Raw genomic sequence first — 26,559 nt, 5'->3', positions numbered from 1 at the left:
CCACACAGCTGGAGTTTTGTGCAACAAATTTTCCTTCTCTATCTTCTATTTGAAGAAGATACTTCCAGTTACTTTTATGAAGGGTTTGGGGAAGGTGTAGATTTGGGATATTTCCTTACTGAAGTAGTGTGATCCAGCAGAAAGTGGCACATGACCCAAATGTCCTCTGTCAACGAGAAAGCCCAGTACGGTTTTGAAAAGGCACACGGGACTAGAGAACGCGGATGCATTGAAAAGCAGGCTGGTGGCAGCTCATGGGAACAAGTGTTGCACAGGTAGATGATGGCTGAGGTGCTCCCCATGCCCTCTCCGCCGGGAGAAGCTTCGCTCCCATGCCATGCCATGCCATGCCATGCCATGCCACGCCATGCCATGCCATGCCATGCCATGCCATGCCATGCCATGCCATGCCATGCCATGCCATGCCATGCCATGCCATGCCATGCCATGCCATGCCATCTCTGTGGGGAGACCCCCGCGGGCCGGGTCCCGCTGCACTCCCGCCCTCCGGCCGCGAGAGGGCGCTGGGCGGGCGGGGCTGCGCGTGCGCACCGGCGGGGGCGGGCCGGGGGCGGCGGTGCGGGCGGGCCCCGCGCGGAGCGGCCGGGGCGGGCGGGGCGCGGCCGGGCGGCCCCGGCGACTGCGGGCGGCGGTGAGTGCGGGCGGCGGGGGCGGCCTGTGCGGTTCCGGCGGGTGGGCGGAGAGCAGGGGCTGCGGGGGCCACAGCGGGGTGGCGGCCCGGCTGCTGCCGGCCGGGTTCCGTGCTGGCTTGGGCCCGCCCGCCGCGTCGCTCGGAAGGCGGCCCGTCCCGTTCCGTCCCGTTCAGTCCCTCGGCCCTTGCGGCCCGTCACGCTGTTGCCGCCTCTGTGTGTGCTGCGTCTTGCTCCCGTTACTTCCCGCGCCCCAAGCCCGTACGGCTTGTGCCGTGCTTGCAGCTGCCCAGGCGGATTGTTGCTGTGTGAGAGGGAAGGTTTCCGTGCATGGAGCGGTGCCTTCCATTGAGGGCTCTTCCAGCCGGGCTCCGGGCTGCACAGGCTTGAAATGCTCGCTGCAGAGTGTCCTCACATAGCTGGTTCTGGTGCTGGGTCAGAATGAGGAATAAAGGACGTGGTTAACAGTCGGAAGCATATGGGAAGTTTTTAGTTGTAAAGCTGACTGTAATGTAGCATTCTGGCTTCTGTCCTGATAACAGCATGACACGTGTATTGCCTTGTACAGGAGATTTTAGAGGCTTCCTCCAGAATCAGATTGTGGACATAAAGTGATGAGAAGAGCCGTTAAAAGTGGAATGTTTATTAGCATCTGAGATTATTTTAGTGCTACTGTGTGTAAGTACAGTCAAGTCATGCATTAGCCACCCCATCCTAACAGTCTTTTGTTAAGAACACAAAATAAACATAATTCAATTTGTTGTATCTTTTGATTAATAATGAAATTAATGCTTTTGTTCATTTATACTTATTTTATTCATATTTGATGTCTGCTGGATAGTTGACATGTCAGACTTTCTTTCTAGCTCACAGAGCAAGAAAACATCCCATTTTTCCAAAAGAAAAACACATAATTATACCATTCGCATTCTTTTTCTGGAAAACATGCTTACTACTCTTCAAAAGTGCTCATTATGGATAATTCAGGTTGAATTTACTTATTATTGAAAGTTTTAGCTGAAAACCTAAGCAAGTTGTTGCTTGCTGATTTTTCAGTCTGTAGTAAATGTAAATTGTCTTTTGCAGGAACTACAATTCTTTGTGTAGGAGCTTGTAAGAAATATCAGAGATGACAGTAGTTTGTGATACTTTATATTACATCATGTTTTTCATTTCAGCTGTAGTTCAGGCTGTAGTGACCTGATTAAATGCTTTTCTCAGTGTGGCTGCAGTGGCAGCTCATAGAACACTTTTGTGCCCCACAAGGCACATTTACAAAGATGACAAATCAATTCGTTTTTCTTGCCAGAAGTAGTTTGCCATCATTTTAATCAGATATGGTGGGACTCCTATGAAATTCTGTTTAGAAGCACCTTTACCTTAGAAACAGTATCATGGTCCTAAGTTGTGTGTGATGCCCCATTATAAGCCCTTTGTAGGTATCCAGGTTGTTTCTCCTGTAGATAAGCATTTTGGTTTTTTATTAGCATTGCCTCTGACTATGCTTTGTTGTAGGCGTAGGGGGACTTACGAGGCCTCACCACTTCTGCAGTGTCTGAGATTTCCTCTCCCTCTCTCTGCCCAAGCTGTGCCTTTTTCTGGCCAGCGGTTGTTTGTGGATTGGCCCACATCATTTCATTCCAGCCAGGCCCAGCAGATCAGCCTCAGCTGGTGCCTGCCAAGTGGCAGGCCTGCTTGGCATCCTGTGTCCCAGTGGGACTCATGAGCATCTGAAGAAAGGCTACTTCAATCTGCTGAGGCAAAAACCCTTTCCTGAAAGGAGTAACTGCATCTTTCTCTGCATTGTGGTAACTGTGTCTCTATTGTAGAGTTCCTCCTAAAACCTCTCTCTCTGTTTTATAGTGACAAGAGATAATTGGTGCCATTATGTGTGCCTCGGCCAAATACAACACCCGGGGTCCAGCCCTCATCCCAAGGATGAAAACCAAGCACCGCATCTATTACATCACTCTCTTTTCCATAGTTCTGCTTGGCCTCATTGCCACAGGAATGTTCCAGTTCTGGCCTCACTCCATTGAGTCATCCAGTGACTGGACCGTTGAAAAGCGCAGTGTCCATGATGTGCCTGTGGTCAAGCTTCCTGCCGATAGCCCCATTCCTGAGCGGGGAGACCTCAGCTGCAGGATGCACACCTGCTTCGATGTCTACAGGTGTGGCTTCAATCCCAAGAACAAAATCAAAGTGTACATCTATTCACTGAAAAAGTATGTGGATGAGTATGGGACGTTGGTGAGCAACACCATTTCCAGGGAGTACAATGAGCTGCTGACGGCCATCTCTGACAGCGAATTCTACACGGACGATGTCAACCGGGCCTGCCTTTTTGTGCCATCCATAGATGTCCTCAACCAGAACGCCCTCCGGATCAAAGAGACAGCTCAGGCTTTGGCACAGCTATCCAGGTATGTGCTGAAACTTCAGTGTGTGAATGTGAAGAACACAAAGTGAAAAAAGTGAGTCTAATGCAGGAGGGGAGAACGCAGTGAGTTAATGCCAGCAGTAGGCTTTGACAGAACTTGTCTCTATGTAGAGAACACCTTTCTAACTGCAGTTTATTTCTTCTTTTGCTGTAGGTGGGATCGAGGTACAAATCATTTGCTCTTCAATATGCTGCCTGGAGGGCCACCGGATTATAACACTGCCCTAGATGTTCCTAGAGATAGGTATGTGTTGTGCTGTGTGATGGATAGATCTGGGTTTAAGTGCCACTGAAGAAGCAACAAGCTCAGAAGGGCAATTGGTAGCAAAGGATGTGCTCCTTAAACTTTGCAAAGATAGACTATGACTTGCTTGCTTCTCAAAAAAGGAAAGTAAAGCCTTGTATAGAAGAGGTATTTACTTTTGGAATTTGATAGTTTAGCCCCATCCTTAAATTTATAAGGGATGTGGCTGATAGTTTGCTTTTAACTCTTGGACTTGCTATAAAGTTGGAGAACCATGATCTGGTGTGTAACTGATTATGAATGCTTTACAGAATGTTCCATTTGATGCAAATTAGAAATTCAAAGATGACTGTAGCAGCAGCTTTCTAATAGAAGTCAGGTTCTTCAGGGATATTTTAAAGCAGCTGCTCTGCTTGACAGAACTATGCTGAATTTCAATAGTTTTTGTTGTCTTAATAATTAGACTATATTAGTAATTGGACAAGTGCTCTTAGTTATTCTCTGGCAAGTGTGCTTTAACAATATTTACCAGGAACTTAAAAGGCATACATTCTGAGCTCAATTTTCACTTGCAGGGTAGGTTAGTTTTGGAAGAGGAAAGGAGGTTGCCAGGTAAAGAAAATTGGAATTCGAGCAAGGTGATACTGTTGCTGAATGTTTCTAATATGTCAGCCTGTGTGTGCTTAGTTCTGCTGAGTTAGGTCCATTGTAACCAGGGCTTTTCCTGAAGGTCAAACTTAACTTTCTTCTGCCAAATGTTAATAAAATCTTTCCTGAGATATGGGATCTTTGCTAAGATGGTGGTCTGTGAAGTGTATCTTGTTTTCTTTTCAGCAAAGACAATTTAAAACATCCTCCAGTACCAGAACAGATTTTTTTTCCTGCACATGTTTAAACAGTAAATTTCCTCATTGTAATTACATCACTGTGAAATATGTGTAAGTTTTTTCCTCCTCTGTATGAAACATGTTATATGTATGGATTAACCTGGAGAGGGCAGTCGAGCATCAGTCTCCTGCAGACAAGTCTGTTAATCTGTTAGTAAATACTTGAATTTGTTACCTTAGATTTATACTTAAGGAGAATTTTCATTTGACAATGGCATGGACTGCATGCTAATGGATACATGTGTCTATCAAAGAATTGAATATATTAATTGAAAGTAGTAGATATGCTACAGAACTTTTTATTTTTACCTTTTGATCTCAAATCTCTGTTTACATTTGGCCTTGCATGCCTTGGCTTGGCAGGCAGGAAGCCTATTATTTTGGTAGGTGTTTCTCCTAAGTATTTATCATGCTAACATGGAAAACTGAGTAATTTAAGTAAAAAACTGAAGTCGTTTTTGGCATTCAGCTGATGTAGTTTGCCAATCTGACTCAGTCCACAGCTGTATGATCATGAGCTGTAATACATCAGAGAGGCAATAACAGTGCTTGGGATGGAAGAAAAAAAGGATATTCCTTTTTGTAGGCAGTCAGCAGTTGGGCTGTTTGATGTACAGAACCTATTCTACAGGTCACAGGTATGAAGACAAGGGGCCTGTGAAAGAAGTTGGGAGTGTGGACCTAGTCCTGGGGAGGCCTGAGGGTGCAGTGTGAACTTTCAGTATGATTTTAGAGACCTTTGGAGTTCTTAGTTCATGTCTAACAGAACAAGCAACGTGGGTGTGTTTCCTTAATTTGAGAATATTTAAAGGTGTTAGGAATGGGTACACCTATGAAAGACAATTGTTTGTAGCATCACAGGGTGAGAAGCTGCTGGCCAAAATAAAGGCATGCTGGCACGGTTCAGTTGGTTTTGAATGACTTCTCTGAACTCTACCATGACAACTCTAGAAAGACTGCATTTGTGGGAGTTTGTGGATCACTTGTGAAATCCACAGGTAATATTTGTGTAGTTTGCACAGGAGTGTGGCCTGCCTTCTAATCAACATGTCTGAGACATCATACACAGTTGAACTGTAGTGGATCATGAAGTTTAACAGACTTGTGTTCCAATCACTTGCTGCAGAATGTTGATCCAGATAAAGTAAGACCTTATACACAGGGGGGCAGTTCGGTTATATAATAATTTTACATCTGGAAAAGTTCTTGGCTAAGATACTTCACTAAGGGGTTGTTTGTTTATTAAATCTTTAAATCCAATTTCCAAAGGCAGTGTAAAAGTGCTTTATTTCATAATTTCAAAGGTGAAAGTTTGCCTTGTGGGCATGGAGTTTATGTTGCTAGTATTAGCTGCCGTAACATTTGTAATCTCCTGCCATAAAACCTAAAAGATAAGCTCTATATTGTCTGTTAATTAGTGCTGTTGGATTCAGTACAATGATGAGGTTGAAAGGATTTCTTTTGCAGAGAAATTCTGGTGCTGTAGAATTGAATTTATGAACTAAGATACTTTTTATTTATTTCTGTTTCAGTCCGTGAATTGGGTTCAGTGCCTTGTGAAGTTTGGCAGAAAGCTACTGCAGATGGCATTGGACAGAAACATTTAGAGTACAGGCCAGCTGGAGCACTTCATGGAGAGAAAGAAGGTTCAATATTTGAAAAGTGGTGAAAAGTTGCTCAGGGACAGTCATTCCTTGCTGATCAGTGCAATTTAAAGATTATTTGTCTTGAATACATTAGGAGTTAATATCCTTACTCTCTTAATGCACTGTACAATGAAAATCCAAGTGGAGTTACTTAACTGGTGTTGGTTCCCTGTGGATTTATTTAGGTAAAAGTCTGCATGACACACACCTGCTTTCTCAAGGCTGATGAGGTGCTGTCGTGTTTTCACTGGATCCTATTAAGACAATCTGGTTCTGGTTTCCCAGTTTGGGGGGAGGGGGTGTAAAAAAGAGAAGGGAGATATAAACTGCAAGAACAGTAACACTCAAGCTAATTTTTTTTTTCTCTCTTCGTGTAACTGAATTAATATGGATAAGATATAGAACATGCAGCTTCCAGTGTGAGACCTAGTCATAGCAGTGTTGTACATGTCACCAAAAGCAGGGGGATGGGGGACATTGGAAAGGAATTAGAAATTATTTGGAACCTAAACTCAGCATGTACTTAATTTATCATCTGGTTCTCAAGTTGATTTTTGTTCCTATCATAGTTTGTGTTCTGAATGAAGAGTCACATTTATGGCAAAGTGTGATCATGATGTTTGAGCACTGAACAATTGTGCTGCAGGTCAGAGCAGGAAGTGAAGTATCCGTGGGCCATCTGATGGGGATTAGAACAGGCACAACGTAGTGGTGTTCATCCTGAGTGTCTTGTTCTGATGGGAAAAATCTTGGGTGATAATTCGGTATAATGGTAATCTCTTGTCTAACATTTGTGGAAAACTGCTTTTCCAAACACCTTACCAAGGATTTCATTCAGTGATATCGGAAAACAAGAATAGTAGCTAATGGATTGTGGTGCCTCTTCCAGTCTCATGTTGACATTTTGTTCCTGTGTGTGTCCTGATTACTGAGACCTGTGCCTGCTCTGACCTGAGCTGTGACAGTAAGGCTTCTCAGTGTAATCATAGCTGCAACAATGAGTACAGCTCCTCGAGATCATTTCTTTAGTGCCTTGTCTAGTAATGTATTTGTGTCCTGCTCCTTTCCACAGAGAAGGAGACAAACTGGAATTGAGAAATATGGTACCTCAAGCAGAACCAGTATCCCAGAAGCAGCTAAAAGTATAGCACACCCTCCTGTTGAGTGGCAAAGGACTGAAAGTTTGATCAGCTCTTTGAGAAGTCTCACAAAAGAAGCTGAATCTGGGCTTCTTTTGGAACTAGGATGATGTGTTCCTGATGCCACCTGGTCACTGGACATGAAATGACAATGGAAAAACTGTTGTCCTGTACTAGCATATTTCAAAGAGGCTTGGTTTGTGATAGGAGATAGTAGCAAACTTTTTTTTTCCTGGAATTCTGCATGATATATTGCTTTCTTCTATACATATTGTTCTCTTCTGTTTCTTAAAGCACTTCTGTGTGGCAAAAGGTTGTCCCGTCTAGGAAAAGGCACTATGCAGGTCATCCTTTTGGAAGGTTGAATTGCATTTTAATTTATCAGTCCTTGATTTTTGCCTTGCTCTCTAGAATATAGTGTCACAAGCAACCTCTCCTGCTGGAACTTAGTGTCATAACATACAGATTTCTTGTTTTCATGTTTTCTGTTTATAGAATTTTTGTGTAACATAAAAATGAAATAAATTTCAGTAGTATGATAACTTTGAAAATACAGTTGCAAATAATTTCCATCCTGAGACATCCAAAGTCACTATAAGATGCTAAAATACTCTACTATAATTTGTATCTGAAATACAGCTTGTCTCAAACAATTTGAAAGTTGTGCTATACCCAATTTTAGGACAGGCATCAAGGAATATCTTAACTAGTATAAATTCAGAATGTGTTTCTTCAGATTAAAATTGTCTTAGGATATGTAAACTTGGAAATTGCAACAATAACAGCAATATATTCATTTCCCTATATTAATGCAAAAATGGTCCATTCCTCAGTGATCCTACAGAATTGTAAGCACTCTGTTAGAATGCTTACAATTACATGATCCAATTTAGCAGTAAACCAAGATGACAAAAACTAAAGTCAGCCTAAAACCAACATGAAAACATGCCACTGACAAATGCTGGGGGAAAAGCTTATCTCGGAGCACGTGCCTTCTTGTTCTGGCAATGACAAGCAGTGAATTACTGGAGTTTGAATGTTATACCTTGTCAGTTTAAACTTTCTTGTATTTTCCAGAGCTCTGTTGGCTGGTGGAGGCTTCTCCACTTGGACTTACCGGCAAGGCTACGATGTCAGCATTCCTGTTTACAGCCCATTGTCAGCAGAAGTGGATCTGCCAGAAAGAGGACCAGGGTAAAATAATTCCCATGAATTGTGCAAAGTGTATTCAATATTATAGTCAATTCAATATCATATTTCATATTGGTGATTGTGAAATATAAATATAGCTAATAACTTTATGGTGAGCTTGGGCAATTTTGTGTTGTTTCTAACAGCTCTTGCTATTAAAATAGATGATGCTTTCAATGCTGATGGTTCCAGTGGTGATGGTTCAATTGGCAACTGCTCCCTCTAATAGCTTTATACTTTTCTTATATTGTGGTGCCCAAAACTGTGCAGAGTGGAGCAGTCCCCTCCTTTGACCAGCTGCCTGATGCACCCCAGGACATGGCTGGCCACCCTGGCTGCCAGGGCACTGCTGACTCATATTCAGCTTGCCATTGACCAGGACCCCCAGGTCTCTTTCCACAGAGCTGCTCTCCAGCCTCTCGTTTCCCCATCTGTCCATACATCCAGGTTTGCCCTGTCCCAGGTACAGCCTGAGATTTGTCTTTGTTAAACTTCATACTGTTGGTGATTGCCCAGCCCTTTGATTTGTTACAATCTCTCTGCAGGACTTCTCTGCCTTCAAGAGAGCCAAGAGCTCCTCCCAGTTTTTTGTTGTTGACAAACTTACTTAGTATCCCTTCCAGTCCCGTGTCCAAGTTGATTATGAAGATGTGGAAGAGCTCAGGCCCTAGGCTGGAGCCCTGAGGAGCCCCATTGTAACTGGTTGGCTGCCTGATGTAACACCCACCATTTGCACCTGACCTGTCATTGAGCTCATAAAAAAGAAGGATGAAAACTTGTATGTGTGATTATGGGAATACATACATCTGGAGCTTAGAATACTGATTTGATTTGTTTCTTTTTTTAAAGTAATGGAGTAAGAGATAAACACAAACAACACAACCCTCCCCTACCTGAACCTTGTAGTTGGAAATAAAGCAAGACAGTTGGGAAATAAAGCACTGATTTTCTAAGAACATGTAATTAGCCATTGAAATTAACTATCCTGGCAATGGTGGCTTCTCTAATCTGTTCATGTCTTCAGAATAAGAGGAGGTAGAGGTTTGGAAGACATGCTTTAACTGGTTATGGAAGGTTCTTTTTATATTTCATAAATCTTCTAATTACACAGCTGGAAAAGTTCCACTGTAACAAGGTCTTACTCTATTATGGTTTAAAAGATGAGCAGACAGAGGCAGTGGGGATCAGTGATCTGTCTGCTCATTGTCAACATCAAGTTTACAAATGTAGAAGCTTTAGGTCCTTTTCTTCTTACAGTGTTCTGAAGAGAATATGAATTTTCAAAATGGAAAACTGATTGAAATGGTGCACCCTGTGTTGGACACAAAAGTTATCAGTCTTTGGGTTCAGTTGTCTTTTCTGGTAAGGGCAGTGCTCCTGCTGTTGCTCTTGGCTGCTTCAAGTACAGTAATGCAGTCAGTTAGGACAAACTTGTGCAGCAGTGGTTTACTTTGCTCACACCCTTTGTGTCCCTGCTTTGTGATGCCTTGGACCAGGCCAGCGAGTGGCATCTGGTTGCATCCCAGCTGATTGTTCGTAGGTCTCAGGTGTTACTACATTGTGACACAGAGTGAAAGCAAGCTTTGTGTTTCTGTCTGGGGAGCAGAAATGTGATTGTAGGCTCCGGCATGTACAAAGCCAGTTGTAAAGAGAGAAGCAGTCATATTGTTCATGTCCATGTAGTCAGATAAACTCTGTGTCTCGTTTTGGGTCGAATAAGAGAAGTAGGTCCTGTGTTCAGTAAAGGTTTTGGAGATTCCGTTTCTCAAAACTGTTTTTTTTTTTAAATAGTGTTGGGCAGCCTGGTGTCCGGAGTGCCATCCAGTGGCCACTCAGCGTTACTAGTGAGACGGGTTCCCAGCCTCGACTGCTTTTTGCAGGAGGGATGGGATGGGGGCACACCGCCCAGAATCCAGGCTTGCTTGGGATAAACATTTTCATCACACTGTGTTAGTGTGTTGTTTCTTGGGAGATGACCTGTTCTTTCCTTTGTAGCAATGTTTGATAAGCTAGATTTTGAGTGTCACAGAGTGATGACAGTTTCAAGGCAAAATTTGCTTTTAAATGTGTACACAAACAGACCTTTTTTTTTTAGCTGGTTATATGCATTTATTATCACTCATCTGTATCATTATTTCCTTTTTTTAAGGCCTCTTACAGAGCTGAACTGAGGGGGTTTGATTTACTTGCCTTTTTAATTGGATTGCTTAAAATCCACTTCTGGTGGTAGCAAGTTGGTAGCAGCTGGAGACTTGTGAGAAAGAATGTTTAAAAAAAATACTATGCATCTGTTAATTGGAGCAACTAAAGTGACCAGCATGAAAATGAGTAGAAGAGGTGAGAAGAGCAGCAGGAGAGGTCTGACTTTATAAAGTCTGTTTGTGTGTTTTCAGAGCTGTAAATTAAAGATAGCATCCTGTGTTCTTTTGGCAGCATGAGGGCACTCACTATGTGTGTTCCTTTCACTGGGGAGTGGTTGGAGCAGTCTGACTTTAGCTGACCTGTTTTAAAAGAAAACCCAAGTAGATGAGTATAACAATTATATTACATGCTATTTTCCAGTATTAGTATAACTTTTTTAAGCAGCAAGCACCTAATTTTAGTTGTATTCCTGTATGGTTTACCTCCAGTGTTTTTAAACATGTCAGTATTTAAAATGTTCAGCACATTTTAAATATTCATGGTTTTAGAGCATGGTATGAGTTGAGAGTGTATGAGATAACATACACCATATGGACCTTCAACTTTTCATTGGAAATGTTGCCTTTATATTGCCCCAAGGGATAGAACTGAATCACAGTTAAAAAGATGAGCTTGTGCTATTGCTGCTGTCACCATATCAAGACTAAATAAGCTAAATACTAAATACTGAGTTGTTAGTTCAGCATCTTTTCTCAAGTAAAATTCATGAGAACATATATGGGAGGAGAAACTAGAAGCACTCAGCACTCAGTGTCCTATCTACTTTGTTTTAGTACACAAACACCAAACAAAAGTACAAACAATCCTGGCATCAGTAGCAGGCTGATTTAAAATGCAGCTAAATAATGTTTCTCTAAGTTTGTGTAGAAGTTATAATGCAGGTGCCTATTCTAATGCAATAAGCACTCTTACCAAGTACAAATAAATTCAGAATTGTAAATGATGTTGAGCCACTTGCTATCCCAGATTTAATTATATTTCATCATTACCCTTTCCAGTGTTGTCTGAAAATCTGGTCTTGGCAGCATATCCACATTTAGTAAATCTTGTTCTGCTTCTCCAGAATGGAGGGAAACGTGTTCTTGAGATCTTGGAAGCAAACTTGCAGTGCAGTCAGGTGACCTGGCTGTGTGTTTTCAGCCCTCGCAGGTATTTCATTCTCTCATCTCAGATGGCTCTGCACCCAGAGTACCGCCTGGAGCTGGAGGCTCTTCAGGCTGAGAACGGGGAGTCAGTGCTGGTCCTGGACAAATGCTCAAACCTGTCAGATGGGGTCCCTGCCGTTCGCAAGCGCTGCTACAAGAATCAAGTCTTTGATTATCCTCAGGTGCTTCAGGTAAGGCTGTCTGTCCTGCAGACTCCCCTTCCCAGCAGTGTCTGTTTTAGCTGTGATTCTGTTCCTCTTTAGCAGTGGTAGGGTACTTCCTTGTATTTAACTAGTATGCTGGATATCTTTTAAAACTGCATAATTTGTTATGTTAGCTTGAGTATTATATCCTAACTTCATCCTTATTTTTAAGAGGGCCAAAAACGATGTGCTCAAACTTATATGTAGACTATGATTATATGAGACTGGTCATGGTGGTTTAGTAACACAAGACAGTGTTATGTAAACTTAAAAAAATTACACAGAGGATGCTGTCAAATCCAACAGCGATGGGATGCTAAAATGGAGGAAGGGAAGGAGAAACTTTTAGAGGCAGATAAAGTTGCTCACTTCAAAACTGGAGAGGAACATTGGAATCTACATCTTCCAAAACAGCTGACCAAAGGGCTTTCAGCAGGCATGAAGTTGTAATTAATTTCTCAGCTATGACAATCCAGGCCTTGCTAGATGAAGCTTGGAGCTGATGATGGCTTTTTCAATTGGATAGAAGGTTAAAATGAACTCTACTTACATGTAACACTCTTGCTGTTTAGAGTTAGTCAGATTACATTTTTTGTATGCAGCTTAGTAGTTAAATTGTACAAAACTATCTGTGTAGATATGACAGACTGAGCTAGAAGGCTTGTCAGCATGCAGCTATGAAAACATCTAGGTGAAATGTGTTTCATGGCCTTGGCCCAACTTCCAGAGGCCTTTTGATGTGTCAGTGAAGATAAAACTAGATAGTGTTCTCAGACCCCTGTGTCTCTTGGCAGTTCACTAGCAGAGGTGCTTTGGCATGCAGTGTGGTGAAGTGAGTTATGCCATAGGCCACTGTGCTCTGTCTGTGGCCACCAGCATATAATCTGTCTTTGAACTTCAGCAAATGATGGTAAAATAACAAACAAGCTGAGGAAAGCCAAAGTTTCCACCCCTCCTGTTATGTTTTGTAGGAAATATGTTTAAAATTCCATGTGGAGGAGGAGGAGAGGGAGGAAAGGGTCACTGTGAGTCCTAAACTTTTGAGTAAAAAAAAAAACTTGTTTGCTTTATTTCTTTAAATACAGACTGAATTGCTAAAGGATGGCAAGTCAGGGAATCTCTATCTTGCTATATATGATTTTATAACTCAGAAGAGAGCTGGCACATGCCGAGATTGTTAAAATACTTTCCCCTGCATTTCCCTTTGGAATGTCTGGCTGATAACAGTGGTGATGTGAGGAGATGTATTTATAGTAACCTTTGTCTAGACAGGAAAAATGGTTATCTGGGCAGATGAGCATGTGTGTCCACATCTGGGCTTTTTTTTTTCCTTTTTTGTCTCTCCCAGACCTTACTAGTATCTTCCACCTGCTGCTGTGTGATCTAGTGAGTCAATGGTTAAAATGTGTGTTCATTTTCTCTGCTCCTTCCCCACACCCTTCTTTTCCTTCTCTTCCTGTCCAAGAGTGGGGGAAGGGGGACTTGGATCACAGTTCATCCTTTCCAGCACTGCCTTTACAGATGTCTTACTAGACAGACTCTTGGACTTCTGGGTTGTTAATGCTTCCTGTTTGCAGTCTTCTCTTGGATGAGATTTTCAAGGCTCTTAGTGCTCTATGGGTATGAACACAGGTCTTATGATTGCATCAGGAGACAAGTGAAGAGCCAGCAAAGCCCCTTGTATTTCCTAGTTCCATCTTGATGTTTTGCTGCCCTGCTGAGCATTTTGGCTCCTTTTCTTCAGGCCATGGAACACAAGCTGGAAAGATGTTTTCTTATCTGTGAGAATCTCTGTATCAACTTTATAATTTTTCTTTCTTAAACTTAGGGATAATACTGACTTGGGATTTTCCCTGTTGTGTAGCTGAACTCTACTAGCATTTGTTTTGAGACCTTGAATCTGTAGCAAGATTCCTCAGTGGCAGTGAGAACCAAAGTCCCTAAATACAGGGTGAGGGCAACATAGTCAAGAAGTCTTCTCTGCTGGAGGTTAAACTCAGTGCACTTTGTCTTGTGTGTTGTGGACATGAGTAAATGTCCGCATTATACTCTTCTCTGTGACAACTTTTTTATCTTTGAAGCTCCCTTCCTTCTGCCCTCATTCCTTCAGAATAAGTAGCATTGATAGAGTCAATCTTTCCTTGTAGATTTCCTTTCAAGGTAAGTAATCATCCTTTATTTACCACTGGTAGTGCACTGCCCAAGACTGAACCCTGCTCTGAGTTTTGTTACTGTGAAGAGTAAGTGAATCCTTCAGATTTCTTCAATTGTACATCTTTTTGGACTGTAATATTACCTGTGAATTGAGTGGTTTGTTTTTTCAACAGTACCACATTTCTATCCCATGAATACCTTTTATTTTCCTGTTCTTTTGTAGGAAATGTCCTCTTCTGCAAAGTGCAAATCTTAGCCAGTTACTTCATGTTTTGTATTTGTGCAGTTTGCTATTTTTCTCTAGGTGTTGAATTCTATATGTATCAGTATTTCTTAGTTGATTTATGCATATGATGTCAAAGTCTAATCCTGGTATCCATTATACCTGCTAATCCCACAAAATCATAGGTAATGTGAGCTTTAATAAGTATGGCCTTAATTCTGCTACTCAGTTAACTGAGGGACACATTGGATGCTGTTGTACTTAAAAAAGATTACTTGGTCCATCACTGTTTTATTTGTGAACCACTGCTACCTACTTTATACTTGGAGTTCTGTAACTGGAGTTTTTGTAACTGTGGAGCCTGTAAGGGCTTTATCTAGCCCTGATTTCTTAATTTGCATGTGAAAATGCTGCCAAACATGTCAAGTGAGTTGAGATATGAAATCTGATACTTCCTCACTATCCATAGAGCTGCACTGCCTTATAACAAAAGAAAATTAAGTTGGCTCCATACTGTTTATACTCAAATAAGTTTATCTTAATTGTTGTTCATCTTGTTGTGCCAGACCTTTGAAATGTTTGAAACTTATTTTTCTCCTTGAGTTTTCTCAACTGAATTTTAAAGTTTGGCCATTAAAATAAAGCACAGAGTTGTCCTACCAGTCCATTTCTCATTCCTCCACTTGTGATATTTTTCCTAGCCTCTGGAAGATAAAATTGTAAAATTATTTTGAATTAGCTAATAATTCAGAATATATTGATTGCACAGAGCAACTTGGTTTTCCTTTTGACTTTTTTTTTTTTTTTTAATGAAAGGAAGGGCAGGAAAACATAATGCATATATACATACACACACATAATGCAAATATAACATTTCCTTTTTTTCCTCATCTGTGTGTCATTTGTTGACAGGAGTCTACGTTCTGTGTTGTTCTACGTGGAGCCCGCCTGGGACAGGCAGTGCTGAGTGATGTTCTTCAAGCTGGCTGTGTCCCAGTCATCATTGCTGACTCCTACATTTTACCTTTCTCTGAGGTTCTGGACTGGAAGAGGTCTGTGCCCTCACTGTTGTACATTGAACCACTGCCTGGGATACTTCACTGCCTCAGTGATTTGAATCAAATCTGTGTGATAATCAAGTGTACTGTGGGTTACAGGAAATGAAATACAGAGGAAGATGCACACTGTCTTTGCTCTTGATCTATTATGTATCAAAAATAGGAGAGTAAAATAAATGAGGCTGATATGACAGAGCATTTGAATAGCTTGTAGCCCGTCATTTTTTCTTCTAAAACAGATTTGCTGTATAATCTTGTGCTTGAATTCAATGAGGACTGGTTTCCATTCAGGCTCTTTTAAGGAAAATACATACTAAATATTGCATCACAGAAATGCAAATTCTCTGTATTGCACTATGATTCCTAAGTTTATATGAGATGAAAAGATATCATTACTTTGTTACTGAGTACACTGCTAGGAGTTTAGATTGTTTTTCTATGCACTGTGCCCAGTTACATGGTCTTGGGATAGGGATAATATGTACAAAAATTATTTGGTTTATTTTTAACACTGTATATGCTGTTACTGTTTGATTATTGTCGGCAAGTCAGTGGCAATCCAGAGATGATAATTCAGGATTTCTGAATCTCTGTCCCTTCCATAGTTATTTGATTGTCTGGACAGATCAGTCTACAGACTTTGGTGGCATTATCTATGGGCAGACTGGCTGGTGTTGGGAAGGAACTGCTGTGGAGTATTTTGTTACACTGAAAGAAAACTGCTTCTTTTTGCTTGTGTTTTTTGAATATGTCTTGTTAAAATAGGACAAGATTCTGGGTTGGAAAAGCAGTCTTTTAATGAAAATTTCTTCTGGAAACCTTCTTTCAGTGTAGAATTTCTTTCTTCTCACCTTGCCATATGTTTTCTTTCCTTTGCTTGTAGGGCCTCTGTTGTCATCCCTGAAGAGAAGATGCCTGAAATGTACAGTATTCTGCAAAGCATCCCTCAGCGACAGATTGAAGAGATGCAAAGACAGGTAAAGCAATGTGCCATGGTCAAATTATTGTCCTTGCTTTACTCTTGGGGTGTAGGTTCATACACCTGCCATGCTCTGAAAGCTTTGGAATGCAGAAATATCCACTGTACTCTCATGATAATATTTTTATTATTTGACCCTGTTCTTTCTTTGTGCTCAACATCTGCATTTGCCATCACTTTTTAGTGGGATGGAAGCTCTCCCTGAGTGTACTGCCTACTGACCTCTATTAACATAGTTCTGATGAAATCATGCTGTATATTTGTTTTTCTACATGGTATTTAAATGGTAGTAAAGAAGTTCAAGAGTCTGTGTTTATTTCAAAGGAACCTTTGGTTTGTATAAAAATTTTAGTCACTTAAAATGTGAGGGGAGCGTTAAGTCCAAAATATTTTAAATATTTTATCTACATTGACAATTTCTCTGAGAGAGAGAGATTTTTCTTATTTGATGACTGCAAGAGCTGAGACCCTGAATTGTCAGGCCAGCAAAGAAGATATTAACATGTAATGTGCACTTGTATCTAGGATATTTCATCCTTGACATCTTATTGTACTTGAGCATATATTGTCACCAGGCAAGATAGTACTCTTATCATTGCCTCAGTTCCTCATCAGGAAAATCATAGAGGAAGTAAGAGCTAGGTATTTAAGGAAAAACTAAACCATCTGATTTCAAGTGACTTTTCAAGATGCATGGAATTTCTGTAGTCAAATTTCTGCAAGAACTGTGAAGTCATGTGTCTGAAATTCCCTTACACAACCTTAGTGACAAAGTGGTCCTTTGCATGGTCCTTGTAAAAAGTGACCCAAGACATTTTTTCAGAATGTAGCCTACAACAGTCTAGTTATTTCTACTTAGGCAGTGCTGAAAACTGCACAGTGTATATTAATAATAATACATGGGGAGAAAATAGATTCTCAAATTTAGATGCAGATATCTTTCATACCTGAATTTTGTTGCCAGCTTCACTTCATTCTGTTCTGAGTCTGCAAATACCACAGCAGCCATCAGGGGTCTCCTTTCTCTTTAGTGCCTTCACACAAATGAGCCATTTTGATGGGGCCTGCTGGCAGCACCATTGTGCCACCAAAACCAGGAGGTGAGAAAGTAACCTTGGTGTTACAACTTCTAGAGATGTGATTTTTGGTTTAGAGATGTCAGCGCTAGGGAGTTTTGCCTAATAAACCTTTAAAACTGATATTAATAGTCTCTCAAAGTGTGCAATAATTTTCTTGTTGACTATTTCACTGATAATGCAAAATAATAATTTCAGGATAGTGTTCTCCAGCTATGGACAATGCACATGACATTATTGACACCTTAAACTCTAAAGTAGGAAATCAGGCAACTCATTTGTAAAAAAAATAAAAAGCCAACAAAATAAAGACAAAGGAGCAAACCCCCTAAACATTCACAACAAAACAAACCAACAATAACCCCCTTAATTTGGGATATATATATACATTATCTATATTACCTGTAACTCTATAAAATTAACCTAAAATAGATGATATTTTAGTGCTCACGGTACAGATACAGTCTGTTCAGAGGGAATTTTTGTTGGACTATGCATGGTTTGCAATAGTCATTGTCACTGGGTTAAAACATCACTGAACATCATTGGAAAGTGTGATTCTATTGACTGAAGGTGTGATGTGTTTTTCTAAAGCTTCTTCTCACATCTTGTTGCTTTTATTGTGTGTTTTGATAGTGAAAGTAACAGGATGAAATCACAAGGAATTAATCTTTCTAATTTTATCTCTGTGTACTGAGGATACTCAAATATGTTATCCACACATTTCATGTCCTGTCAGCTTCATTTACAAGGCAAAATCCCTGTGTGTCTCTGAAATTCCCTTGCTGAAAGGTGTTCTGTGTTCTAGCCACCTAGAATGGTGAAAAGTACTAAATGACTGAAACTGTGTGAACTACCAGTAACCTGACATGTATGGTTGAGATAATTTTTTCTAGGCAAATAGAACAAATCCTTGCTCTGAGTTTCTCCTTGCTGAAAGATGCATTTATCATATCTATCAGACTTTTTGGGTCTGATAACCTTTGTGGGATTGGAGCCTTGCTGTCCAACTGCATTGGTTTCAGTTGTTATCTTATGATATAATTCTTATCCTTATTTGGAAAACATCAAAATTAAAACAAATATTACTGTAAATGTTAGCTTGCCAGTTTTCTTTGTTGATTACTTTGTACTTTTTCCAGTGTTTTGTCACAGGAGATTCTCTGGAGATCATACATCAAGCTTAAAATGTAGACATAAACATATAAGCACACCTGTATATAATTTTTTCAAGTTGAATATATACCTGTATATAATTTTTTCTAGGTGTGTGCTTGTAAACATATAAGCACACGCTTACATATACCTGTATATAATTTTTTTCAGCTTGTCTGCTTTTAATGAGTAAAATTTTCTCTATGCATATTTTTTTCTTTGTTTCTGGAGGTGCTTCTAGCTATACATCAGCTGGGTATAGAAGGGAATTTTTGTAGAGAGAAGTCATTACATTTAAGTTATATAAGAACTCATATTTGAAAGTGTGTTCTTTCAGTTTGCACACTTGTCATGGACATCACATAATACTGTCATGAAGAGGATAAAATACAGGAGTTTCAATTTTGGAGACATCTGCTAGGATCAGGGGCTGGTATGACCTCAGCTGTGATTTCCTACAACACAATTCTGTTTTGCTCAACTTTTTATCAGACAGTACATGGTATAAACTGGGAAAGAGATTAATTGGTTTGAGCAGAGCTTGAGTGTGGGAAATCAAAATTAATTCTACTGTCCTACATCATCCCTGATTGCACTGAGATCTCTGGAGATCAGCTATATTAACTTATGCTTTTATTGTTCAAACTTGCAGAACGGTTTGCACTTGACAATTATCAGTCCAGTTTCCTGTCTGTCCTCACAAAAGGGAATAGTTTCTATGCTTGTAGCCTGATCTGCACAGTTGTAAAAAATTGATACATATTTTCAATACTGCAGGTACAGCCTCTGTCCCTGAAAACCAGATTCTCACATATAATAATATATAATAAATATAATAATAATAGTTCTTATTATTATTTTGACCATCAAAACCAGCCTCTCCTGATTGAGCTGCTAAAATTAATAGCAGTCTGGATAAAATTTATGTATCTCTGGGATTGCTGTCTTATCTGTTTTCTACAGTAACGTTGTCATTCGCATTTTCTTTGAAGCTTCCTTGATCCATCCCCCTCTCACAAATAGTTCCATATGGAGTCTGAAACACTGGCAGAAGTGCCCAGGGGCAAGTTGATAAGCAGCTTAGCTGCACAGGCTTGATGCTGCATCCTATGCTTTCACTTTATCTGCACCTCTAACCAGCATCCAGGTAATAGCAAAGTTCTAGAAGTGGAGGGGAAGAAGTAGATATAATGGGCCTGTATGATAGAGAGTAAAATTTGAATTTTTCTCTTGCCCCTGCCGAGTGAAATAGATAAAAGAAAAAAAGCTAAACAAAACTTTGCTGGTATTACCTTGTCTCATGCCTTGTACTGTTTCCCTTGCAACAGGTTTTGGTTTTTTTGTTGTTTGTTTTTTTTTTTTTTTTTTTAAGGTTTTGCTCTGGAAACCTTTTAGTCTCTGGGAACATGTTTCAGCACTGTAGTTGATGCATAAATGTCTTTAGTAGTGTGAAAGTTTTCCTCAGCTTATATCTCAGCCACTGTGCTTTTTTCACCCTCTTTTTGTGAGGTGAATCTGTCTATACAAATAGACAGGCATTTGTAAGTACTTATCTTCACTTAATACCAACATACTTAGAACTCTTTTAGCATGGATAGACTCACTAAGGCACAGAATCAGAAGTACTATGTAGTGGGAATAGAAGACTCATTTTTCTGTTTATTTAGGTATTCTTACTCTCTGCAGAGATTTTAGGTAAGGAGTTTGTTTTCAAAAGGTGGCTTTGTATGCCTGTTCATTTTTGACGTTGTAACACTCCCCATCTCCCAGAAATAAAACTTCTGGATTCAAATCTGTTCTGGAAGATTGGATGACTGTGTGTGCTCTGATGGCACAAGGATGATGAGCTGGTGTTCTCAAGTGTGGGAATTCTTTTCATCCTGGTTTTCTAGGGAAATGTGTATGATCACATACCATGTGCATGCTGATTTCTCTTCTGATTTCTGTTAGTGCCCAATTTCAACTAAAGTTACAGAGAAGTGGAGAGGTTGGAGATAAGAAATTCCCTGAATTTCTTATCTGGGCACCTGTGTAGGAGTTAAGTACCTCAGAATAGCATGGCCTTTTAAGAGAAACTTTGCGGCTTGAGCTAACAGTTATAGAAAACCATTTGCATTTATCCATTATGAGTTGTCTACTTTGGGAAAGGTTTTATTTGGAACTGGCACACCTTGGGCCACAGAAATTCAGGTACAAAATGGCCAAATGATAGAGTGATAAATTAAATTCAGTATACAAAGGGGTATATGCAATTTAAAACAGGCTTCTCATGGGTAGTTTTGGCCTCTTAACTAGCTGCAATCACTTGGAAAAGAGTTCTTAAGAGCTGTAATAAATAGTTATGTGAAAGTATAAATTCCATAGTCAGTTATGTTAAAAAAATACAAAGAATTTTTAGCAAAGAGAGAACAAAGTGGAAAATACTCTGCCACCATGTAAATCTGTTGTATGTCTGCACCATGAATACAGTCTGTAGTTATGGTACTCCCATCTTGAAAGTTATGTAATAGAACAAATGTGATCAAAAGTTTCAAGAGGAGACTGATGAAATAGTGTAACACTCTTCATCTTTAAAATAAATGATTGATGATGATGAAGCAGGAATATAATACAGAACTAAAAAATAAGAAGGTAATGAAAAAGTGACTGGATGTGACTGTACATTGTTGGGTACAATTTCATTTGATGTCTCACAGTACTTTTATTATTTGGAATCTCGTCTAAAAAAAAGGAGATGATCTCACAGAACTAAAAAGTAGTCTATGAGAATCACTGCTTCATAATTTTGTGTGAGTGAAGGGGTTTTATTGACATATAAGGCAGAATGAAGAAATCCAGAGAAGGAAAATCTGTCAGAGATGAATGCAAAGATATACCCTCTGGCTTAAAAGTTCCTGCACTGCAGACTTCTGGAAGCTGGAGAGTACTTTGAGAAAGTGGTGGCTTATGCCTGCTGTGTCTGTGAGAGGGGGATTCCTGAGGTACCTGCTGTGGAGCTTGGTATGGGAACACAAGGCCATTTGGTCAGACCTGGCAGCTTCAGGACTCATGTTTACAAAAGACTTGAGTATTATATTGCCTTGTGTAATAACACTGTCAGATAATCAGTGGGTTTTAAAATGCATCTTCACCAGCTGCCAAACACTTCAGTGGGACACTATTGAAAGTGATGTATAGTTCCCTTCTTTGGGTGAATGTGTAATTTACTTTCCTGAAGCCCCACAAGGTACCCTCTCAAATAGTTGGCCACATACCATTCTTGCTTTTCACTAATTAAAGTTTCAGATAATCACAGCCTCTTGTGTTTTTTAGCCTGAGTGGACAATTGAAGGCTAAAACAGGATGTTAATTCAGGGTAAAATTTGTGGATAGAAAATATAGTTTGCAGTGTTTGTTCCCACAGTTAGAATACCTGGACAAGCTGTTGTAGTTTTTCTTGGGCAGATCCCATGTGCCTCGGCCCTGAACTGAGGAGAAGTTCAGAGTCCAGGTCAAACAGAGCTGAAGACACAAGCATAAATCAATGACTTGTTTTAGTGCCACGTTAAAACAACATGAGTGGCTGGCTTTTCTGACCCTCCTCCCTTTCATTTAATGTGCTTCTTTGGCTCTTCTTTAAAGAGGGCTCTGTAGAGTAATTTCAACTCTTATCAGCTTGCTGACAGCTATATGAGTCTTTCTGCTGGCTCCAGGCAATCACTGCCAGCGTGTGAAACATCCCATTCTTGCAGTGAAATGGTCTTGGATAGAGTTAAAGCAAATGGGTGGTGTAGTTTTCCTGTGGGTGGTGCAGCTTACATGAAAGAGATGGGATTTAGTTCTTGTTAACCAATTAAACAGAAATTCATTTCAATATCTGGACACTAGATGCTCTTTGAACATGCTTAGGCTTTTACAAGTCCTTTTAATGAGAATATTAAATGTACAGCTGCAGTTCTTTCCCTGACAGGGGACAGCTTCTGTCTCTGGGTTCTGTAGAATCATCATTATCAAATTTAAGAAAACTTTCATCTGTCTGCCATTTGTAACATTTTAAGGAGTGCGACTGCAAAGCCTAACCCTGCTTTAATCCTCCCAGAGTGCTTCAGTGAAGCTCTGGGTCCCCCATAAATGTCAGGCCTGGACAATTTGCCATCTTATCAGATGCAGTGAAGTTAGTTCTAGCCCTCTCACCCCTCCCCCAGAGGAAAGATTTGTTGCTGCAAACAGCAAAGGAAAGAAAAAAACTTTTTCCTGGCTTACTGCTAGGATCACCATGGGAGTTGTAGAATCCTTGGCATTTATATATGAGACCTTCATTGCTCCCCTCTCCCTTCAGTTGTTGCAGAGAGTATCCTTATCCTAGATTTTTTTTTTTCTTGTCTGTCCTGCCTTGTTGTTTTTCAGAATGAAGAAAACTGCCTTCGTGGCATCTCTGAGAAAGAGCTCTGAAATTTGAGACCAATCAGCACCTCTATGTACCATTTTTAAAGGATACATTTGGGTTGCTTTTGTATCTACATTGACAACTTCTAAACAGTAAAAGGTTAAACTTTACTGTAAGAGGAAAATTATGCTATTCTGAGACAATTTTATTTTTGTTTTCAGATTAGATTTTAAGAATCTGGGCTTTAAGAGTCTGTATCGTGTTGCATAGTGGATTTTTGGATACCCTTTGCAGATTGCTACACACAACTTGAATAGACTACAGATAAACCAGATGATTCAGAAATTGGAAAGGCATGTACTTTTAGAAAGAATATTTGAAATTATTCTGTCATGCACATGAAGCAGTTAGCTGCAGACAAATGGATGATTAAGCATGATCTCCTGGTGTTGGACTCTTTCTTTGTTACTGTATGCTTTCCCTCTGCTGCTGTATAGTCCATACCACATCACATTCCTTATCAAAGCTGCTTGCTTTGTTTGCCCCCTTTAATTGTTGAAAGTATTACAAATTTAGCCTATATCTATACAGCATAAATACACTTCATGGCTGTAGTAGTTTGTATGTGAGTATATTAAATAGAATAGTAAATACACCTTGGTCTTGTATCCATTTTACAGAATGTAAATAACTTATACAAGGTCAAATCATAATATTAATAATGGAATTTAGAAATCTAGATCCTCTTTTAATGACTGTATCAAATGTATGCTACAGTACAGTAGGAGCATCTGGCTTTTAAACTAGAAAGGTCTTACATTTTCTATAGAAAAAATTTGCTGAGAGATAATCTTCAGCCAGCTTTTCCTTTAATCTTTGTCTGTAAATTATGCAGATATATTGAATAGTTTCTTAGATGCCTGGAGGTAGGAAAATTATGCGTCTTTTTTCTTTTTTGCAAACTGAATAGTGGGCTGTGTTAGGAATATACTGTAGTGTCCCTTGGCTTTCAAATGCTGTAATTTGTATCTGGGGTTTGGCTTCTTCATTTTCCTTTTTTTTTTTTTTTTTTTTTTTTCATTGGGAACAATTTTGAATGCTCTTTAGAGATTAAAGTGGCAGCTGGCATTAGTTGTCATTGAATTCTGGTGACTTAGCTCTGTAGAGATGCTATGAGCAGAAGGATTGTAGAGGGTGTGCATATTCCAGGATGCTAATGTTGGTAGGGAATCATGGATAGAAATTTGGTTTCATACAGTAGAGAATAGAATGCTATTCCAGATGTTTACCAAGAAGAAACAAGAATAAATAAATAACTCTTTTTGATGTCTTTCAATGATTTTTTTTATATTAATTTATTTTCAATCCTGTTTCATTGTGGTGTGACTACCACATACTATTATCACAACCTGCAGTTAATATTCACCTTTCCCATGTCATCAGATAGCCATACAGCCATGTGCACTTTGAGCCATGAAGGATGAGATATTTTTATATAGCTCAAGCTAAGATCAGTTATTTTTAAGATGTGGAGGAAGAAAGCAGTGCCATGTCCTAAATGGAATTTTTCCAGTAGATATGGAAAAACCTGCATGACTGCCAGTCCTTCAGATTTATCCTCTGAGAAGTCAGTAAGATGTATTTGTATTCAAGCAACGCTGGCAGTCATGTCTGTGGTTAAAGTTGTCCAGTGTTGAGAACTGTGTGTATGGGGGTATGTGTGTTGTGTTTGTGCTTATATAAAACAGAGCTGTATAGCTTACAGGAAACTGAGCAAAACATGCCTTCATCAAAAGGGCGAGTTCTTCCTGGTATGGAGCTTAAGCTCTGAAATTGAGGTATGTGCTGATTTTTGACAGCTATAATATAGTGGTAACCTTACCTAGATTTTTTTTTTTTCATCCTTCAAAAAGCTGTCCTTTCATGTGTGTGATTGGCACTGAGCTTGCTTTGTGTTTAGCTTCTCTAATCAAGGGAATTTAAGCTTCTATTCTCCCAGCATTAGTACAGCAGTCATGGGAAATCTCAAACAAGCCAGATCTTATTGCAGCAGTTGACACAAATAAAAGCAGTTGTGCTTTTATTTATTTATTTTTGATGCTGGATGCTGATTAAAAGTTTCCAAGCATCCTTTAGCTATGCTATAAAGCCAGCCAGCAGAGAGCAGGGCAGCTGCCGAGGAAGGGAGATGCTGGTGGACACAGGACAAGATCACAGTGGGAAGCATCAGTGTGTGTAACTCAGAAAGCTGGGAAAGGTGTAAACAGATCCCCAATTTATCTATAGGGTGGGCTCTCCAAACACTGTTTTATTGGCCAGTGGCTCCTGCTTTACTAACCTCTAACCTCAGCAGTACTCAGAGGTGCTGCCCACCAGCCAGCCTTGTCTTTGAACCTCCCTTGGCTCCTGCCACCTCAAAGACTTGCAGTCAGATTCCTGTGTTTTGCTTGGGACCTCACCTCTCAGCAGGATGCCTGCAGCAGGGAAAACTGATCTACCCTGAGAACATAGACATATTTGAAGGCAATACCCCTAGGACTAGAAACCTATTGCTTTCAGTTTCAGGAGCTGTCTGTCACTTGTCAAGAAATGTGGATAAAACATCTTCCCACCCCCCAACTTCTGGGCATGCAGTATTTGAATGTTCCCTGCAATTACATACATATATATTTGTTTTCTGTTGTTTTCCTGTTGAGTCAGTAGCACAATTCTAGCTCACTGTAGGTCTGGTTTTATGTTGAGTGTGTTGGGAACAAACATCTTAATAAGGATGATACAGGTTCAAGTATTTTTGACTACTCCCCATGTTAGGTGTGCCTGCCACTTCCTTTACAGTAATGGCCTGGTGAAATTGGAGTAATTACAGAGCCATGCAAACTCCTGGAAACTGGAGGGATGAGAGAGGGCTATTTTTTGTGTTTTTACATCATTATTGATGACTATGTATATATAATGGCTTATCTGGAAGCTAGAGTAGTATCTATTTCTCTTTTTCAGCTGTGTTATTTCTATGGTGTCAATACATGCCATGTGCTTGTAAGTAGCAAGACAAACTGAAAGCCCTTTGGGATCAAAGGGAATTCAGAAAATGGTAGTAATATTTTAATATCACATTTTAAAAGCTGTAAATGCTGCATAAAATTTTGGGATTTTGTTTGGTTGCGGGGTTTTTTTGAGTTTTGTTGTGTTTTCCTCTCATCCTGCTGCTTTCTTTGCTGGCTCTGTCTCCACTTTTTGTAACAGTATTCCCAGCCACAGCTGAGAATGGGGTGGGTTCCTTGCTGCTCATAGTGCTGGTAGCTGTTTGTTGGCTCCATAACTGAAAAGTATTTTGATCATGGATTTGTAGGGTGCCAGGACAGTAAGTCAGGTTTCCTGGCTGGTACAATGTTGCCTTCTGCACAAGAGTTGCTAAGTTGACATACTCATTAATCAAAGAAGCAGATTGAGGTGCAGAAATATATGGAGGGAGGAGAGAGCACCAGTGCCAGGTGATATTTTTATCTATTCAAGTCTTGTGTTCTCGCTGTTTTTAGAATTAAGTTGCTATTACTAGGACAAGGAATAGCGGAAATCTGTATTTTAAGGGTAAAGATAATGCAGGATTTCAAAACTATATAAAAGTTGCCATTTAGTGAGAGAGAATGAGAGCTCTTTTATTGAAAGTACCTTCTTTTGTGTCATGTATTTAAGCAGAAGAAGGCTCTTCATGAGAAGATTAAAACCTTAGAAAAACCAAAGCAAGAAAGCTTCCAAAACCCACCACCCCTAAAACAATTCAAAAAACTCCTCAAACTCCCA

At 39.9% G+C, this 26,559-nt stretch overlaps 1 protein-coding gene across 2 annotated transcripts in view; it reads left to right on the top strand.

Annotated features, from left to right (window-relative positions):
- The first annotated feature begins 592 nt into the window (after positions 1–592).
- EXT2 (exostosin glycosyltransferase 2) overlaps positions 593–26,559 on the top strand; it is a 73,860-nt gene continuing 47,893 nt past the window's right edge. The window contains exons 1-8 of one of the 2 annotated variants that reach the window (XM_058026467.1): positions 623–652; positions 1,219–1,328; positions 2,514–3,073; positions 3,245–3,334; positions 8,084–8,200; positions 11,540–11,735; positions 15,037–15,176; positions 16,066–16,159. In XM_058026467.1, coding sequence (XP_057882450.1) covers positions 2,538–3,073; positions 3,245–3,334; positions 8,084–8,200; positions 11,540–11,735; positions 15,037–15,176; positions 16,066–16,159 — 1,173 coding nt within the window. In that variant the 5' untranslated portion in view covers positions 623–652; positions 1,219–1,328; positions 2,514–2,537. Of the gene's footprint in view, positions 653–1,218; positions 1,329–2,513; positions 3,074–3,244; positions 3,335–8,083; positions 8,201–11,539; positions 11,736–15,036; positions 15,177–16,065; positions 16,160–26,559 lie in introns of both variants that reach the window. The other variant, XM_058026468.1, reaches the window with a different exon arrangement.

The sequence above is a fragment of the Melospiza georgiana genome, chromosome 6, assembly GCF_028018845.1.
Source record: "Melospiza georgiana isolate bMelGeo1 chromosome 6, bMelGeo1.pri, whole genome shotgun sequence".
NCBI lineage: Eukaryota > Metazoa > Chordata > Aves > Passeriformes > Passerellidae > Melospiza > Melospiza georgiana.
The sequence above is the reverse complement of the archived record's forward strand: the minus strand, read 5'-3'. Positions and strand labels throughout refer to the sequence as shown.